The 18,182-nt window shown below is 42.1% G+C and overlaps 1 protein-coding gene across 1 annotated transcript in view; it reads right to left on the bottom strand.

Annotated features, from left to right (window-relative positions):
- The window catches only part of Bet1l (Bet1 golgi vesicular membrane trafficking protein like), a 35,394-nt gene that overhangs the window by 433 nt on the left and 16,779 nt on the right, over positions 1-18,182 (bottom strand). Inside the window, exons 5-12 of the mRNA XM_048360987.1 lie at positions 8,548-8,762; positions 7,671-7,830; positions 6,368-6,517; positions 5,867-6,027; positions 5,095-5,271; positions 4,164-4,305; positions 1,320-1,507; positions 667-808 (exon numbers count right to left, since the gene is read on the bottom strand). Coding sequence (XP_048216944.1) covers positions 667-808; positions 1,320-1,507; positions 4,164-4,305; positions 5,095-5,271; positions 5,867-6,027; positions 6,368-6,517; positions 7,671-7,830; positions 8,548-8,762 — 1,335 coding nt within the window. The remainder of the gene's footprint in view (positions 1-666; positions 809-1,319; positions 1,508-4,163; positions 4,306-5,094; positions 5,272-5,866; positions 6,028-6,367; positions 6,518-7,670; positions 7,831-8,547; positions 8,763-18,182) is intronic.

The following is an 18,182-nucleotide window of genomic DNA, read 5'->3' as shown; positions in this document are numbered from 1 at the left end:
GCAGAACTCATCTGCAAAAACTAGTGTTAGAATAAATATCACTAGATAGAATAATAAATCAGCAAATAATCATTGAATCAAAATTTTTAAAACTAGTATTAGGTTGGGGAAATGGCCTCCAATCAGTGAAGAAGGGAACATGTGATACTCTTCAGGAAAGAAAGTGAAATGAGATTAGAAGCCCATTCAAAAATTAGTTGTTAAAGTTATCAAGTTGGTTGTAGGATCTTCCTTCACCAGAACTCTGGTGAAGTACTGGGAAGGGAGCAAAAGCTACAGAGTCATATCAGAGAAGGCCTTTTTACTCCTAAGAGACTAGGTAATCAGAGGCTACTGGGCTGTCATGTTTTATTCTTAGTAATCCTTATTTAAAATGAGGAGTTAGGAAACATAGTTTTGAGATATTGTTACTAAGTCCTGGTAAAGTAGAAATAGTTTAACGATGAATATTTAACTTTTTTTCAGCCAAAACATTGAATTGATAAATGATATAATCTAACTTCTCTGAATAGGGAGGAACAAGCACAGATCATGTTCTAAATACAAACAGGGACTTGACAGGACTGGGGGTGGTCCATGTCTAGGATGATGGCATAACAGACAAGGAGTAGAAATGAGGAATGGAGGTAATGACCCAAGAAGGTACTACACTGGGACCCTTCTTACCTGCAGAAAATGGTTTAAAATAGTCGCTGTACTTGAACTTCCCATTTTCATTCAAAAAGTGCTCTGGCTTAAATTTATCTGGATCTGGAAATTCTTGATTGTCATACAAAAGTGAATCTAGAGCTGGAATTATAACTGTGCCCTAGAAAAAGCAAAGATGCTTCTGTCAGTCAAGTTAACAAAATATGGTTTTTCACCTGGAAGCTCTGGTGAAAAAAAGAAGGTTGTTTAAATTTCATTATGCATGATTAAAAAGATCTAGTTGGGAAATTTGGTTAGTTAAGAACTAGATGGAAAACAACCAGAGCTCAAGTCTAAATGAAACAAAAACTGTAAACTATTCACAGGATAGAACCCAGGTCTTGACTGTTGCTGATTCTGACTCCTGGTGGTAGAATGTGCTACAAATTCTAGGCCTCACTTCAGGATGTACTCTTCCCTCCTAGTATGTCCATTTCTCTAGTTACCAAGTCATGCAAGAATTTCCAAGGCAGTGGCACTCTGCAGGATGGGATTGCTGACCTGGACCCACCATTCAGTAACCCTACTAGAGAGAAAGAAGTCCTTGAATTCCTGTCTGGCCCTCACCAAGTAAAGGGGTGAACCAGTCATCAGGACTCTGCTCACAGGAGGCATTTCATCTCATGTCTGACCTTGGGAATCCGGTATCCTCGGAACATGGTGTCCCGAGTTGCTTCATGGGGAAAGTTGGAAGGTATAAGATTGATGAATCTCTGAATCTCATGCACCACAGCATCCATGTAGGGCATCTCCAGCCTGTCTTTGACAGCAGGGATGCGACTGGGCCCAATAACCCTGTCAATTTCTTCATGAAGTTTCTCTGCCAAGATATGAATGAGATCAATTTAAAGAGCTGATCCTGATCAAAGCAAATTACATGCCTATATGGACATGTCTAAAAGAAACCCCTTGGTACAATTAATGTTAATAAAGATGTGAGAATTGATGAATTAGTCATTGATTTCCCACCCACCATCCTTCCATGTATCTAATCACTTTTCCATCTGCCTACTCATGTTTCCATTCTTCCCATTCCTCTACTGGCATCCACTCACTTATCCACCTACTCATCTACCCACACATCTGTTATATACTTAATCCCTCTATGCATCACTCATCCATCCACACATTTACCCAACTACCCTCTTGTCCATCTACAAAGCTTACAATGTGTCACATTTATGGTGCATCTTAAATTTGGTACCCCACTTAATTCAAAATTTGGATAATTTCCCCCACAAATGTCAACCAGACCTAAGGTATCACATTCTGGGATATGAGATTATTCACAGTTAAGAAAAAGGTTATCCATTACCTTATCTAATGATGGTTTATACAGTTATTATTATTGTCAAAAAATAACAATAAAAAGGTGTTGGAAGTTTTTCCTTGTAGAAAAATAACGTGTCATTATCACCCCCTGGTTGCTTTACTCTATCCTTCAAATTTATATGGAGGGGTAACATAATGAAAGTACACATGCATACTCCCTTTCTTTGGTTATGCTGTGGGGGCTGAGCCTTCAGCATGATCACAAACATTTTGCCACTCAAACTATGCTCCAGCTTGTCTGTCTGTGTGTGTGCACGCGCACACTGAACCTGGGGCTTGAACCCAGCACCTGGACATTGCTCCTGAGGTTTGATGCTCACAGCTAGCACTACAACTTGAGCCACTGCTCCACTTTCAGCATTTTGCTAGTTAATTGGAGATAGTCTCATGGACTTTCTTGCCATGGCTGGCTTTGAAAGGCAATTTTCAGGTTTTAGTCTCCTGTGTAGCTAGTATTACAGGCATAAACCACCAGTCCCTAGCTTTATATTTTGTTTTAAGGCTGAGTTTCACCACTATGTTTTGCTTAGGCTGGCCACCACCTACAGAGTAGCTTGAATTACAGGTGTGTCCCATTATACCTAGCCAAAGACTACTTAAAGTCTGAAAGTCCCTTTCTACTAAAGATAACCCAACCAGTGGAAAATTCTCCATCTTTTTCTGTTTGAAATTTCCCAAGGGAGTTTATAAGATACTAGATGAAAAATTAAATTTCAAAATGTCATTTATAGTATGGGAACCAGGTAAACTATTAAGATGTAGACAGCAAAAATATGAGATGGTATTTAGTTAATTGTAAATGTATTGAGAGAAAATACATAGCAGCCCTGAAACACTGCCATCTCTGGGCATGCAGGCAGGCAGGAAGGCAGGGAAGTATGAGTTGGTGGGACTTTGGCTAACTCTGTAACATGTGCACGTTAAATTTGGCAATGGCTGTTGGGGAGTTGTCATATTTACTTTATGTCTCTGTTGGAAATCCCTCATAGTTAATCATTTAAACAGTTTTTAATTTATGATTCTCATAGTATAGTGGTCCAAAGTTGGTTCTCATAGCAGTGGCTAAAAGTTATTCTATGCTCATGAAGCATGACTCAGGTGGTAGACTGCTTCCTTAACTTACACAAAGCCCCACGTTCTAATCCCCTATCGCAATATATATGCTTATAAATGTTGCAGATCCATATGATGTTTCCCTCTCTGGACTTCTAGTTCCTTCACATTTCTGTGTGATGAAAAAGAAAAACTTTTCTGGCAGGAAGACCAGAGACCAGGGCCTGACCCTGGGCCTGTCATGCACCTACTTCCTTGAGAGAAATTGCTTCACATTCCACATTGGTTCTCAAGTACTGATGACCTGGAAAAGCACAGCACACTGAAGGACTGACCTTTGCTGTCATTTAGACCAGTTCCTGTCAGCAGCAAGTGTGGCCCTGGTGCAGTGCTCTGCAGAGATTGCACCAAGGCTAAAGAGTGACAGAGCTCCAGATTGATGGGTACCTCACCCCAGGCCACCATTCCCCTCATGTTCTCTTTACTTGGGGGTTAGCCACCCCAACGAGCTGTTTACATTGAAGTGCCCTCACATTGCCTCCACTTGGGTGCCCAGGTGGGTGCATGACTCTCTGTACACCAAGCCCAGGCCTCCATGCCTGCACCATGCCTGCTCCAGACTGGGAGTCCTACCTGCCTATGTACGGTTGGGAAGTCTGTGGAATGATGTGGTTCTGAGGAAGCTTTGGGTGGCTTCTCTCTCGGTTCCACCTTCAGATCCTGATGGATTCAGGACAGCTCCAGCCTTGTCCCTGAAACCAGCTCTGCCTAGGCCCAGGTTCCCTTGGAGGCAGTTGGAGCATTGTTGTCACTGTCATAAATAGGTTATTAATAAGGCAGAATGCAGGCCGACAGCCTCTCCCCACGTCAATGGTGAGCTGTTCTTTTTTTGTAACCAGAGGCTCTGGTAGGGCATGGGATAAGCAGTGTTTAAGGACACTTCAGGGACATCTCCCCTCAAGGGAATTCATTTTTTGATCCTGAGAAAGTTAACAAGCAGCTGTAGGCTGACAGCTGAGGCCTAAATGCATAAGACTAGCCATGCAGACACTCAACCTGACACATAAGCTTCTTGTTTGTTATGCGCATACCTTCAATCTCTGGGTATTTCATTAGAATCAGGAGCCCATATCTCAGAGTGGTACTGGTAGTTTCTGTCCCTGCAAAGAACAGGTCTGCCAAGGTCACAGCAACATTTTCCATTGTGTACACTGGCTCTTTGCTATGTTTTTCCTGTGAAGTAGGAGACAGACAGGTACTGGGTGAAATGATGTCTGCAGGTGCTGAAAAGTAATGTCTTCTGCCCTTCAGCAGAGCAAAACCAGAGGTATGACAGGATCTTCTGGTTCAACCAAGATTTGATCATCTCTGCCTCTCAGCTAGGCAGAGGACCTGAGAAAACAAGCTAAGAGGAGGACAAGGCTCCTCACCAAGGACACAGAGCTATCCCATCAACAGAGCTAGGGCTGTCCTGGAGAAACTGAGGCAACATGGCTTCTGCTAATTACCCTCCAGCTGCATGGGCTGGCAAGTCTTCTTCCAGCCTCTGCCGGAGGGAGGTTGAGCCAAGGAAAGGAATTCTCAGCATCAGAAGCCATCCATGAGGAATTAGCAAGACTTTATATGCTGTAAAAAAAAGTGTATTAGAGGCTTCACCAATCTGAGCCAGTGTGGTCCTTGAGTTACAAAACCATAGAGCTGCGGCAGGCCAGAACCTCTAGAACTTGAGGACTATTGAGGAATAAGTGCCAACAGGATTAGTGAGGGATTCTGAAAGGGCTACATCCCTATCCAGCCTGGAAAGAACTGAAAGGAAGGAATCCACCAGCCCAACTACCCGTCTTCTTGCCTCCCATGAGCAGGGAGAAGAGTTCAGTTGTCAAACTGAGCCAAAATGTATAAATCTGAGAGTATCCAAAGCAACCAAGGTGGACAGTCTAGACACCCACGAGTGGGTCTTAGCATCAACCTGAAAAATGCTTGTGTCCCACCACATCCACCCATATGTCCCATGGCAGATACCTTCTCCATTTCCCCCAGCAGGCAGTCAGTCACATCCCGGGGACGGTTGAAATCCACTGACTGAAGATGTTCCTTGGCTTTCTCAAGCGTGTACTGTTTTATTTCAGACACATTCTTAAGCAATTTTCTGTGGCTTCCAGGCAGGAAGCGTACATATTCTGATAAATTGTTATAAATCTAAAAATAACAAGGGGAGGGAAGGGAAAGGGGGAGGTTGGAGGGGGGTATGAGGGACAAGGTAACAAACAGTACAAGAAATGTATCCAATGCCTAACATATGAAACTGTAACCTCTCTGTACATCAGTTTGATAATAAAAATTTGAAAAAATAAAAAAGGAAGTGAAATGAAAGAAAACAAAAAAAATAAAAATAACAAGAATATGTTACTGTATTATTTTTCAGGATGCCACATGATTATCTGTGCTGGCAAGTAACCTCCAAACATAAATTTAAGGCTGAGATCGCCATACAATTTAGGATATTTTGTGCAACAATGTCTTTGAAGTAAGGGGTAATCCTTCTCCCAGGCACTATACCTTCTGTGGTGAAAATATGCTGACTTTTGAAAAGAAAAGCATGCCTAGGTTAGTTGCTTAGGGACCCACAGATATCTCTAAAAGGGCTACTGGAACTATCTAGTCCAACACTTTCTGACATGCTCTTGTTCTCAGGCTTTTCTAGGCCTTTCTATCCCATATGACCTAAATTGTCCCTCTATCTCTAATGTAAACTGCACACCAAAGACTAATGAAAAAGGAAGAAAATAACTACCTGGATCCAAGGGGTGCTTAGCAAGTAGAAGTCCTCATTGAACAAATTCAGGAGCCTTTGACATGTCTTGTCATTATATTCAAAACGCCTGTTGAAGAGGATATCTGCTATGACATTGCAGGGTGCACAGCCAATGAGAAAAGTAGGGTCAAAGGGCTGGCCTGGAAAACAAATGAGATGTTACAGTCCATGTTGGGGTGAGCACACGAACCATGGCCTAGCTAACAACTCAGGCTCCCTTGAGTCCCACCAATCCCTGTGAGAACAGGGCCTTCTAAATTGTCTTTACTTCTCAAGGATATCTAGAGTACAGCAGTCACACTTGGTGGTCACTCCTGCTCCATTAGAAATTAGAACTGGTAATAAGAAAGCAGTGCCTGAGAATCATTATCAATCTCTCCTAGAGTGGCTGGTTCCAGGTTGTTCAGTGCCTTCTAGGGGCCTGTCCAAGACAGCGCCCCACCCCCCACCCCACCCCCCTCTCTGCCTGAGAACACTCACCCTGGGTCTTCCTGAGCTCCTCCACTAGGAAGCGAGCCTCTCTCTGGATGCGCTCCTCATTGCCCTGTTTCCCCATCCCATAGTCTCGGAGGATGCTCAGGGCAAACCTTCGGACATCTCTCCAGGTGTGTGAATTGTTGAAAATAATCCCTGAAAAAAGAGGAATCAGCAGAAAACTCCAATTTCCCAATTTTTGAAGAAAGGGAAAATGGGGAATGACCTCATCACAGCCTTAGGGTACTGGCTGTGATGTGTAAATGTAGAACCAGTCCCCAATAAGGGAAGGGGCATGCCACTTTCTCTGGCACATTCAACTCCCCCAGGGTGTCTTCACAATAGCAGCAGTTTATTTTCTTTGCTTTTACGCTTGCCACTAATCTTTTCCATGCTAAATAAAACCATAAACAGCCTCATCAAGAAAGAACTAACCACTTTCCTGCCTATTGACAAAATTCTTGTGTAGCCTTTCTGTTTCCATGCATTTTAACCATCAAGCTATAAATGTCTCAACTTAAAGCACTGTGCTGTGGCTTCTCAGCAATATCTTTCACTCAGATCTGAAGGCCTCAGGACTCTCTATCATAGGCACTTTAAGCCTGGAAGACTAAGTACTTCCCCCTCCCCAAGCCTCCTGGTGCTCAAATCACACTCTGCCTTTCTCTCCTCCAGAAAGCCTGCTGGACTCTCCAGAGCATGCGAACATTTGGCATCAACTGATGTAAAGCTAGATTATTTTTCCATTGAAAGTGTTAATATACTTATGTCCCTTGAAACCAGTTTAAGCAGTCCAAGGCCTGCCACAACTCACTCAATTCCTGCCAAGCAGAACCTCTTGCTACCTTATGCTTCCAGAGGCCCCTGTCCTTTCCTCTCTACCTACCTCCTTCCTTCCCTTAATTTACCCATGACCTTTTCTCCAGCAAATACATTTGGATGCCTGCTGTATATAAGATACTTGCTGGGCTCTGGAATTCTGGGATAAACAAGTCACAGTGCCTACTCAATGCAAACTTCATAGCATAGCAGCTTTCATACAAGCACAAGCTATCACCACATGATCTCAGGGTCTTTTTGTCTTTCTTTTATTTTAAAGGTCTGACACTGGGCTGCAGAGTTAATACCTGACACTTCCACTCATTGACTAGCACTCTACCAACTGATCCATGCTCCTAACCCTAGTTTTGTCTTTCTGACTTTATATTGTCACTGCTGTCACCATTATTGCTTGTGTAGGACTTGGGAGGGACACATCACTGTATCTAATGGGCTTGCCCACACTGCTACCTAGGAAGTAGAGACTCACCCTTGTTCTGATACTCCTGGAAAGCAGGTATCTCAGCTCGGCCAGAGAACTCATTCTTGTGATTCAACAGCCCCTCCTTCACAGCCTTATAGCCATGCAGGACCACAACACGCTGGAAACCCAGGTGCAGAGTGAAGACTGGCCCGAAGCGCTCTGCCAGCTGTGGGGATCAGCACTCAGAGTTGTCAGGAAAAACAAAGGCAGCTTTCTCTAGACTTCCAGAGATGATTATGACTATTGGTTGGCAAGGGATTGGGGAAAAGGTTGTCTTTGTCTAGCCTGATGTGGGGACACTCCCCACAAGAGGCTGCATTATTTGCAGGGACACCCTCTTCTTACCTAGACACCAAACCTAAGCACATTGGCTTCTCATGTCTCTTCCCTGTGGCCATTTTGCCCGCACTTGTGCTTATCACCCTATTGTTTACTTCTGAAATCAAAGCAATAGACCCCTGGATGCTGCCAGCTGACCTAGAGCATGTGGTCCCACAGCCTGTACCCACTGTGCAGTGCTTAACAATGCCCCTAAAGCAAGTGTCCAGTGCCAGGACTCAGGTGCTGAGGTTCTGGTGAAATGTCACTTACCTGTTCTCTTTTATCTGGCATCTTATGGTTTGACACCAGACAAGGTGCATCTGACATAACATCACTAGTAGCCCATAGCAACACCAGCTACATCAGCATCCCACAGTCATTCCAACTACATGGTCCTTGAGGGGCAAGGCTATTCTGAGTGCTCCATGCCCAAGATGTACTCTTGGATATTACTATTAATTCAGTTACTTCATAACAGGCTGGTATTGGGTAACAATTTAAAACCCTCATATAAGATATAATCCCCAACACATTGTCCCTAAAATAAGAATATTTCTCTTACCTTGGTTAAGGATTTAGGAACATCCTTCAAATCCAAATTGAAGAAATTCCCAAAAATGGGAAGTGGGAAAGGCCCTGGGGGAAGGTTCCAGTTGCTGTGTATCTGCTTCATGATAGAAATGAGCAGGAGGGTGACAATCCACACCAGCAGAGCAATGGTGATGCCGAGAGCAGCCATGGTGCATCTGGGGTCCCCAGCTAACTTGTAGGGATGATCTGGGGGAAAAGCAAAGCTTTTATAATGTATTGTTGAGAAGGAGGGTGACCCACCAACCAATGCCACCTTCTCTTTCCCTTGGCACCACATATTGGCCTATTATTAGCTGCCCTTGAGCAACACTTCAAAGAGTAATCCCTATGGTAGTTGCCTTTTAGAAGTTGCATCTAGTGATCTGGCAAGGGTGAGGCTGGGTTTGTCAATACTCTGGTTGCTATATTTGCCACATTGCCAGTAAACACACCATTCGCCAATCCATAGGCCAGTCCTGGGGGTAGGAGATTGCCTTCTCTCTTTACAAAGTAAGGGCATTCAGATTATGCTTGCATAAGTTTGTTTGGGGTAGGGTTCATGTAATGTAACACCAGCCATGTGTTGACCATTCCCGGCAGGCAGGAATCTAAGTAGTACAAACATTTTTTAACCTCTAATCAGGAGGATTGCCTTAGCCCTCCCAGTAGACTTGGATCACCACTTGGAAATTATTGAGGAGATAAAATTAACTCCTGAACCCTATCCCACTTTGGCAAATCAACTAGAAAATTCAATTTAAAAAAAAGCAAAGAAAGAGTTGACTAATTTTTAGAGTTACTCTCTAGTTTACAAAGGCACACAAATATATATATATATATATTATGTGCCTTTTGCTGAATATATGCATGTACATATTATGTATCTCTAGCTACATATGGACGGGAAGTGTATATAGTGCTAAGGATCAAACCCAGGATCTGGTGCAGCAATACAACTTGTATAGGGCATAATTTTTGTTGTAGAGAATTAAGTGGAAATTATTTTACATGATCACTTTTTCTTTTTTTAATTTAATTTTATTTTATTTTATTGCAAAAGTGATGCACAGAGGGCTTACAGTTGCCTAAGTCAGGTAATGAGTATATTTCTTGTTGAACAGTGTTACCACCCCCCATCATTTTCTCCCATTTTCCCTCCCTCCTGCCTCCCCTCCCCCCAAGCTGTAAAGTTAATTTATCTCTGAGCCATGCCACAAGTCCTTTCAGGTTTATCTGTTTGGGGGAGAGTGTGTCTAGTTTTATCCTGATTGGAATAGACATCAGTCCTCCTATTTTTGCTCCCCATACAGCTGGGCTGACAAGTATGTGCCATTACACACATCTGTTGGCTTGGTTGAGATGGGAGTCTCACTAACATTTTCCGCAGCTGGCTCTGAATTATGATCCTCCTGGTCTCTGCCTCCTGAGTAGTCAGAGTTACAGGTGTAAGCCACTGTGCCTCTCTAGAAAGATATGCTTAATTGGGAAAGTAAAACCCAAACAATACTAAAATGGATAAGCACAAAGTGAGTCCCAAGCTCACCTCACAGAGGTAGCTTCCATATTTTAAACTCCATTAAGAAAGAAAGCAGCCAGGCCATTGGCTCATGCCTATAATCCCAGCTACTCAGGAGGCTGAGATCTGAGGATTACAGTTTAAAGTCAGCCTGGGCAGGAAAGTACACAAGACTCTTATCTCCAATTAACCACCAGAAAACCAGAAGTGGAGCTGTGACTCAAAGTGATAGAGCACTAGCCTTGAGCTAAAGAGCTCAGGGACAGTGCCCAGGACCAGAGTTCAAGCCCAACAAGAAACAGAAAAGAAAGCATGCTACTAGTTCTCTTATCATTTTGAATTTTATTTCATGCCTTCTAAAATATTTTTTGTAATTTCATTCTGTATATCAAGTAGTTTGAATTATTGTCCAGTGCCCTTTGTTTTGACCTAAAGAACTTCTTTACCATTTCTATGTAGAGTTTGATAATGTTCTTGGACATATAGATCAATGATTGCTATCAAATGTGGGAAGTTTCAGTCACTATTTCTTATTTAAATTTTTTAAAAAATTAACTAAAAGTAATGTACAGTGGGATTTAAATTCAACACACCAGAGTACGAGTACAAAGCAACTTAGCCAATGTCACCCCTGCCACATTTCTCTTCTATCTTTTCCAGCCCCATCCATCCCCCCAAGTTACATGGTTCCATTTTCACATATGCACATTTAATATTATGACTATATTTGTCCATCTTACCTCTGTCTATTCTGTCATCCCACACTTTGACTTTCCCCTTCCTGATGACACATATTTTATTTTGTTAAACCATCAGTTAGTAGTTCCAGGGAGTTACACCATTGCAATTTTTCTCTGCAATGCCATACTTTAGACAATATGTTTATGTATATATGCATATGGAACTATATACGTTTTCATATCTGTGTATAATTTATAACTTCCGTGTGCCTTTTGTCTCTCTGAGCCTGACTTACTTCACACACATATACATACATATGTCTGGGGGGGTGGGCGGTGTATCACATTTTCTCAATCCGTTTTTCTGTTGTGGTCAGCCACTACTTTTTAAATACTTATTCTATTTTCTTCTTTTCTCTTTTCCTTGGATTGGATATTATTGATGACTTACAGATCTCTGATGTTCTGTTCTAAGATTTGTTTTTAATGTTAAAAATATTGCTAATGTTCCCATTTCCCTTCTAGAGGAAGAGACTCCAGAGCTGCTTCTTCTGCCTTTCTGGAAGGACTCTTCTTGCCTGTCCTTTGCATCAGAAAAATGAGAGTACTTCCAAGGAAACTTATTTTAAAAACTGAGCTTTTTAAAATATTGGTTTTAGGGGATGGGGATATGGCCTAGTGGCAAGAGTACTTGCCTCGTATACATGAGGCCCTGGGTTCAATTCCCCAGCACCACATATACAGAAAATGGCCAGAAGTGGCGCTGTGGCTCAAGTGGCAGAGTGTTAGCCTTGAGCAAAAAGAAGCCAGGGACAGTGCTCAGGCCCTGAGTCCAAGCCCCAGGACTGGCCAAAAAAATAAAATAAAATAAAATAAAATATTGGTTTTAGCATGGCCTATCCTATCTGCAAAAGTATGAAAAGTGACATCGGCCGTGTGGTTACCACTGGTCACTACAACACAGGTCATTACCACCGATCACTAGAGGCACACATCATTCCCTCTAGTCATTACAGCCACAAGTCATCACTGCTAGTCACTACAGACACAAATCATCACCACTAGTAACCACTGGTCACTACAGCCACATGCTGTCACTGCTGGTCACCACTGGACACTACAGTCACAAGCCATCACCGCTGATCACTACAGCCACGAGTCATCATCGCTGGTCACTACAGCCACAAGTTGTCACCTCTGGTCATTACAGGCACAAGTCATCACCTCTGATCATTACAGTCACAAGCATTGTCTGTTTCTAGTACTTTTCTGGTGTATCTTGGTTTATTCTAGCACTTAGAAGGATCCTTATATTATGTTTTCTTGATAAGTATCCATAGCTTTGATATAATTGGAAAGTTTTTCCTTTTTTTTTTTAATTTTTGCCAGTCCTGTGGCTTGCATCACTATACCTGGCTGAGAAGTTACTTTTTGGTCTATTCATTAGCCATTCAGTTTGCTTGAAATGTAGGCTTGCTGAGCCCAAACTTGTACTTGCACAGCTGTCTCAGAGCCTGTTAACACTGAACTTTGGTTTCAATTTCAGTATCTGGCATCCCTGCGGGAAAGCTGGTTGAAGCTCATGGAACTTTCGCCTCAGCTACCTGCATAGTCTGTCAAAGGTCTTTCCCAGGGGAGAACTGCTGGGTGAGTTTTTCTACTGATGAGGCTCCCTTCTTCATTTCTTTTTTCTTTTTCTTTCTTTCTTTTTTTTTTTTTTTTTTTGGCCAGTCCTGGGGCTTGGACTCAGGGCCTGAGCACTGTCCCTGGCTTCTTTTTGCTCAAGGCTAGCACTCTGCCACTTGAGCCACAGTGCTCTTCTGGCCATTTTCTGTATATGTGGTTCTGGGGAATAGAACCTTCATGTATATGAGGCAAGCACTCTCGCCACTAGGCCACATTCCCAGCCCCAAGTTTTTCCTTTTAACAGGAGAACTAAGCATGCTTATCATTATCATGATCCCTAGTAAAACTGGCACTGTGTGTGTGTGTTTGTGTGTGTGTGTGTGTGTGTGTATGTGAGTCTCTGAGCACATTTTCTTCCCTGCCTTTTGCTGGCTTGATTATATTTTATTTGTTTCTTTTCTTTCTTGATGTTTTGGAATTATAATGACTCCTATTAATCTATCAGTAACTACTGTGCAATTGGACAATATATAAGTTCTAATTATTTATGTTCTTATTTAACTGGAATGAATAGTTTCTGTTGAATAGGAAGAGATTTTCAGTTTCAGAATAACAGTTATAAATTTGTCCAAATATTTTTTTACTTTGTTAACTATATTTTACAACAACATTAATATTTATAGTCAAGTGATTATTTGTGCTTTACTGGTATTTTGTCTTTGTCGTTTACATCATATCTTGTCTGACTTGGATGCCTTTCCCAGGTAAGTAGACTCTTCTACACTTAAGGGCTGGGGATATGGCCTAGTGGCAAGAGTGCTTGCCTCCTATACATGAGGACCTGGGTTCAATTTCCCAGCACCACATATACAGAAAACGGCCAGAAGTGGCGCTGTGGCTCAAGTGGCAGAGTGCTAGCCCTGAGCAAAAAGAAGCCAGGGACAGTGCTCAGGCCCTGAGTCCAAGGCCCAGGACTGGCAAAAAAAAAAAAAAAAAGGAGAGAGAGAGAGAGACTGTGACTCTTCTACACTCAAAACCAGATTTCATGGGGACAGGACAAGCTACACAAAGAGACATATGTGAAATATCCATTTTCCTACCCCCTTGGCCTCTTCCACACAGTCAAGTTCTCTTAAAGGCAGATCAAATGTCTCCCTTCCTTCATACTCACAAGAAGGAAGTATGAAATATTCCAGAAGTTCTCTAAGATGATACTCAACAGCCATAACTCCTTAGTTAGGATGGATGGTACAAGAATATTAAGCTTCTGGGCATCTAGAAGGCTTCAGAGTAAAAACAGAGTAGAACAGGGTAGTGTTGAAAACAGCTCAGAATATTTGATTTGAGGACTCTCCTCTAGGAATATTTTCTTGCTTTGTATGGTAAAATGAGTTTGTTTAGCCTTGGTAAACTCTCCTATTTCTAATGAAACAAGAAGGATCCAGACCAAACATTTATTGAACCAGTATCTAATGCTCAAAACTATTATTTATTATAAATAGTGGCCTTCACAGAGCCAAAATCTTTCCAAGTATAACAAAAGCATGAAATATACAAAATCAGTATCCAAAGGATTAGCTAGTTTGAACTAGGGACAAAGTTTTCTACATCAAAGAATTGAAAATTCTGTGACGTATTCTCTTATCTGCCAGTTAGTTCTTCCTCCAAGTCTGAGCTACTGTGTAACATTCTGGGAGCAAACAACATTGTTTTCCTACAAGCAGTGCCAAGAATTGCCATACAGAATGGACAAAGCAGCCTCCTAGGCACTGAATAGGCTTCAACTCATCGAGAAAGGGAAATGCAAAGCATCACATCAGGGATGCTTGACTACCAAGAGCAGGAAGCATGAGAGAAAAACTTGGGACAACTGCCTTAAGTCTTTAGTATTGAGTGACATGGGACTTCCATGTAAGTCATAATGTTAATATAACCCTAACCTATTCCTAACCCAACATTGACATTCCAACAGCATCTGCTGCCCAGTATCCAGCAACATCACATCCAGAGCTGATGGTTATTCTGAAATGTGTTCCTAATCTTCCACGTGCTCTTCTTTCTTTACAGTATTAATCTTGTGACATTTGCATTCCAAAAGAAGCACATTTTCCTGTTATTACCTTTTCAAGATGTATCCAGGATAAGATATGTAGCTCTGGTTTACTGAAATCAGTGGGGTATATATATATTGCTTTGTTGTCAGAGTGATGTACAGAGGGGATACAGTTTCATACATAAGGCAGTGAGTACATTTCTTATCCAACTTGTTACCTCTTCCCTCATTTTCCCCTACCTTCCCCCTTCCCATTTCCCTACCCCTGACATCAGTGTTTTGCAGTTATAAATGTTTATTCATTCCCTGTAAAACTAGTCCTGAATGTTTGTCATTGAAGAGTGTTCTGGGAATGTTGTTACACATGCTTCTCAAGGCACTATGCAAGGCTATCTCTGGTTCAGAGAGCAACTAGAAGTCTTATACTTGCGTTCTGTTCCATTTCCCAAGTATTCCAAGCTATCTGCACACGTATCAGCAAGTCCTACTAAGCCACCACCTCGCCGGCACTTGGTATTTACACATTTCATCCAGTGAGTATTTAAGTATGTTCTATGTTCAATTTCTCTGATTATGAACAAAGAAGAGAATCTCTATTTTAAGGGATGCTTTGTACATTCTGGCTAATAACCTCTGCCGAGTTTTGTATGAACAAGTTTTTCCACTTTTGGGTTATCTTTCTATACCCTTCCATCCCTCTCTAAGTTCTTTCCTTCCTTCCATTCCTTCCCTCCTTTCCTTCCTTCTTTCCCTCCCGAAGTTCTTTCCTTCCTTCCCTCCCTCTCTCCCTACTTCCTTTCTTCCTTCCCTCTTTCCTTCTTTCCTTCCTTTCAAACAAATATTCCTAAATATCCAGCCTAAACTATGGGTTTCATGCTCTTTGAGGGGAATTTGACAATTCCTCTGTACCCTAGGAAGATTAGAAAGATAGTTGCCTATCTGCTTGTTACATTTATTTCCAGAATCCATGTAGAATTGATCTTCATGTAATATATATAATGTGTATATAATTATGTAGATATGAATGTCCCAATACCTCATCCAGGGTCCTCAGTTCCTCCTTATGCACAGATGAAGTTTCCCTACAGGAAATCTGTCAGAAGTCAGTCAGTCCTTGGGCCCATGACATGCTGTTTTATTAACGAAGATTTATAATAAGTCTTGAAATTGAACATGGCAAGTTCTACCACCATATATTTTTTTGGAAGTGCCCTGGCCCTTTGTTGTTACATATACATTTCAAGACAAATTTCCTCAAAATCACTTTTGGGATTTTGATTTGGAGTTGCATAGACTCAAAGTAAATACCTTTAAATATTCCTCCTTTTATCTATGGTATGTATCCATAGCCATTTATTTAAGCCATTTAACTCTTTTCAATACATTTTACAATTTTCAATATCTATATTTACTCTTAGAGAAGTGGGTTTTCTTCCAGACTTTTTTATGAATTACATTTTCACAAATATTTATTACTTGTATATAGTAATATAAATGGTTTTGGTTTACAGACCCAGGGGCTGTTTCTTACTAAACTTATTTCTAATAATTTCTATGTGGTTTCTTTTAAGGTTTGTCAGTCGACAATCCTGAGACAACCCTGAGTTTTATCTTGTGTTTTCCACAATTTATCCTAGTAATGTATTTTTTTTGTTTTACTGTATAAATACCAGTCAGCACACTGTTGCTTTGGTTTCTATTTTAATGAAATGTTTTTACATTTTTCCTAATAGACTGAAATTTGTTGTGGAGTCTTTACAACAAAAATATAATTTTCTGCAACTAACTCAAGAAGATATATTCTTTTGAAGGTTAGATAAGTCCTCTTTTATTTCTAATTTACTAAGAATTTTGTTTGCAGTTGATGTTAAATTCTATTAATGATGATAACTTCTCAAAGTTGTAGAGAATTTATATTTTTCCTTTAAGTTGTGAGCATGGTGAATAACATTTATACATTCCCCAATGTTAAACGTTTTGAAATACCAGAATAAACTGAATTTAGATATGCCACTGCCTTTTTCATATATTGGTCAACTTGTATCCCAAGAAAGCACCAGCCTAACAGTTGTGTTTGGTTAGTTAATGAATTATTTCATTTATTTATTTATTTTTTGGCCAGTCCTGGGCCTTGAACTCAGGACCTGAGCACTGTCCCTGGCTTCTTTTTGAGCCACAGCGCCACTTCTGGCCGTTTTCTGTATATATGGTGCTGGGGAATCGAACCCAGGGCCTCATGTATACAAGGCAAGCACTCTTGCCACTAGGCCATATCCCCAGCCCCTAATTAATGAATTATTGTGGACTTTTGTACCTATGTTCAAGGTAAGACAGGCCCACACTTCTCGCCTAGGGCCATTTTCTGCTTTTATAGCAAGATCATTCCTGATCAGAGGAAATTTCAAAGAGCCTAATTTCACACACCCAGAGCCACAAGTAGTCAGGAAGTGGCCAGTCAGCACTGCTGTTGTACACTAGACAGAATGGAAGAAAGAAGTAGCCCCTCGTCATATCACATGCCTATAGCATGCCTCCATAGTAGATTTGTGAAGGTATGTTAAAATGTCACCTTCAATGCACCACAATCTGGAAACAAACCATTCTTAGAGACTGTGCTTACAGAAATATCTGTCCTCCTGAAACCCTGGTCTCCCGCTCCCTCAGCCTTCAAGCCCATCTGCCAGCTGTAATTCAAGCAAAAGCCCCAATGGCTATAAGCCCTGGGTTAAGGAAAGACAGAGCAGAGGGCTATAATTCAAACAATGGCCTCTATTGCCACAAACCCTGGGTTGTGGGAAGACAGAGAGCAGGGGGCTGTGGAAAGGGATGTCCTACATTGGATAATATCTAGTATTCATGTAGCCCTGGGAGTTCAGGCTCATGGATCACTATTGATCCTACAGGACATTCCCCGGTCACAGGGTTAAATGGCCTGGGATAAAAGGAGCTTTGCCACAGTGAGGATCTGCAATGTCATGGCTGTCCCTAAACAGAATGTGTTCTCTGGAGCAGGACCTGCTTCTGCCAGCACAGAGCCCCCAGTGCAGCAGAACAGGGGAGCTGGTGCTATGTAGGCTCAGCTGCAGGACAGAAGTCTCCTGAGTGCAACTTGGACGTCTTTGTTCCTCAGAGTGTAGATGAGGGCATTCAGGGTGGGTGTCACAGAGGTGTAGATACCACTTTGTCCTTGTGCAGTGAATAGCTGGATGCAGGACAGATGTAAGTGTCGATGACAGTGGTGAGCTGAGCATGTGGAGAAAGTCATGCTGCTTGCCCTCTGTGGAGCAGATACACAGGATGATAGCAACAAGGAAGCCACAGGAGAGTACTGTCACAGAGAAGTTTCCCACAGCCAAGGTCACATCTGCAGTGAAGGCCATGGCCTCACTGAGGCCTGTGGGAGCACAGGAGAGTTTCAGGAGTGGGGGGATCTCACAGAAGAAGTGCTCAACCCTACTGGAGCCACATAATAGCAGGCATCTCATGAGGCACATCATGTGTTAACACAGGTGTTGGTCAGGCTGGTGGCCCACACAGCAGCAGCCAGAAGTGTACATGCTTGGGGACTCATCCATGTGCTGTAATGCACATGGCCAGCAGATAGCCACATAGCAGTCATGGGCCATAGCAGAGAGGAGTAGCAGCTCTGCCCCCATGGACCATGTGAAGAAGAACAGCTGGGCCATACATCCTCCATAGGAGATGGTCCTCCTGACCACCATGTATCCATACAGCTTGGGCAGGATGGTAGA

This window comes from Perognathus longimembris, chromosome 13 (genome assembly GCF_023159225.1).
Source record: "Perognathus longimembris pacificus isolate PPM17 chromosome 13, ASM2315922v1, whole genome shotgun sequence".
Lineage (NCBI taxonomy): Eukaryota > Metazoa > Chordata > Mammalia > Rodentia > Heteromyidae > Perognathus > Perognathus longimembris.
Note: the sequence above shows the minus strand (reverse complement) of the source record. Positions and strands in the feature narration are given on the sequence as shown.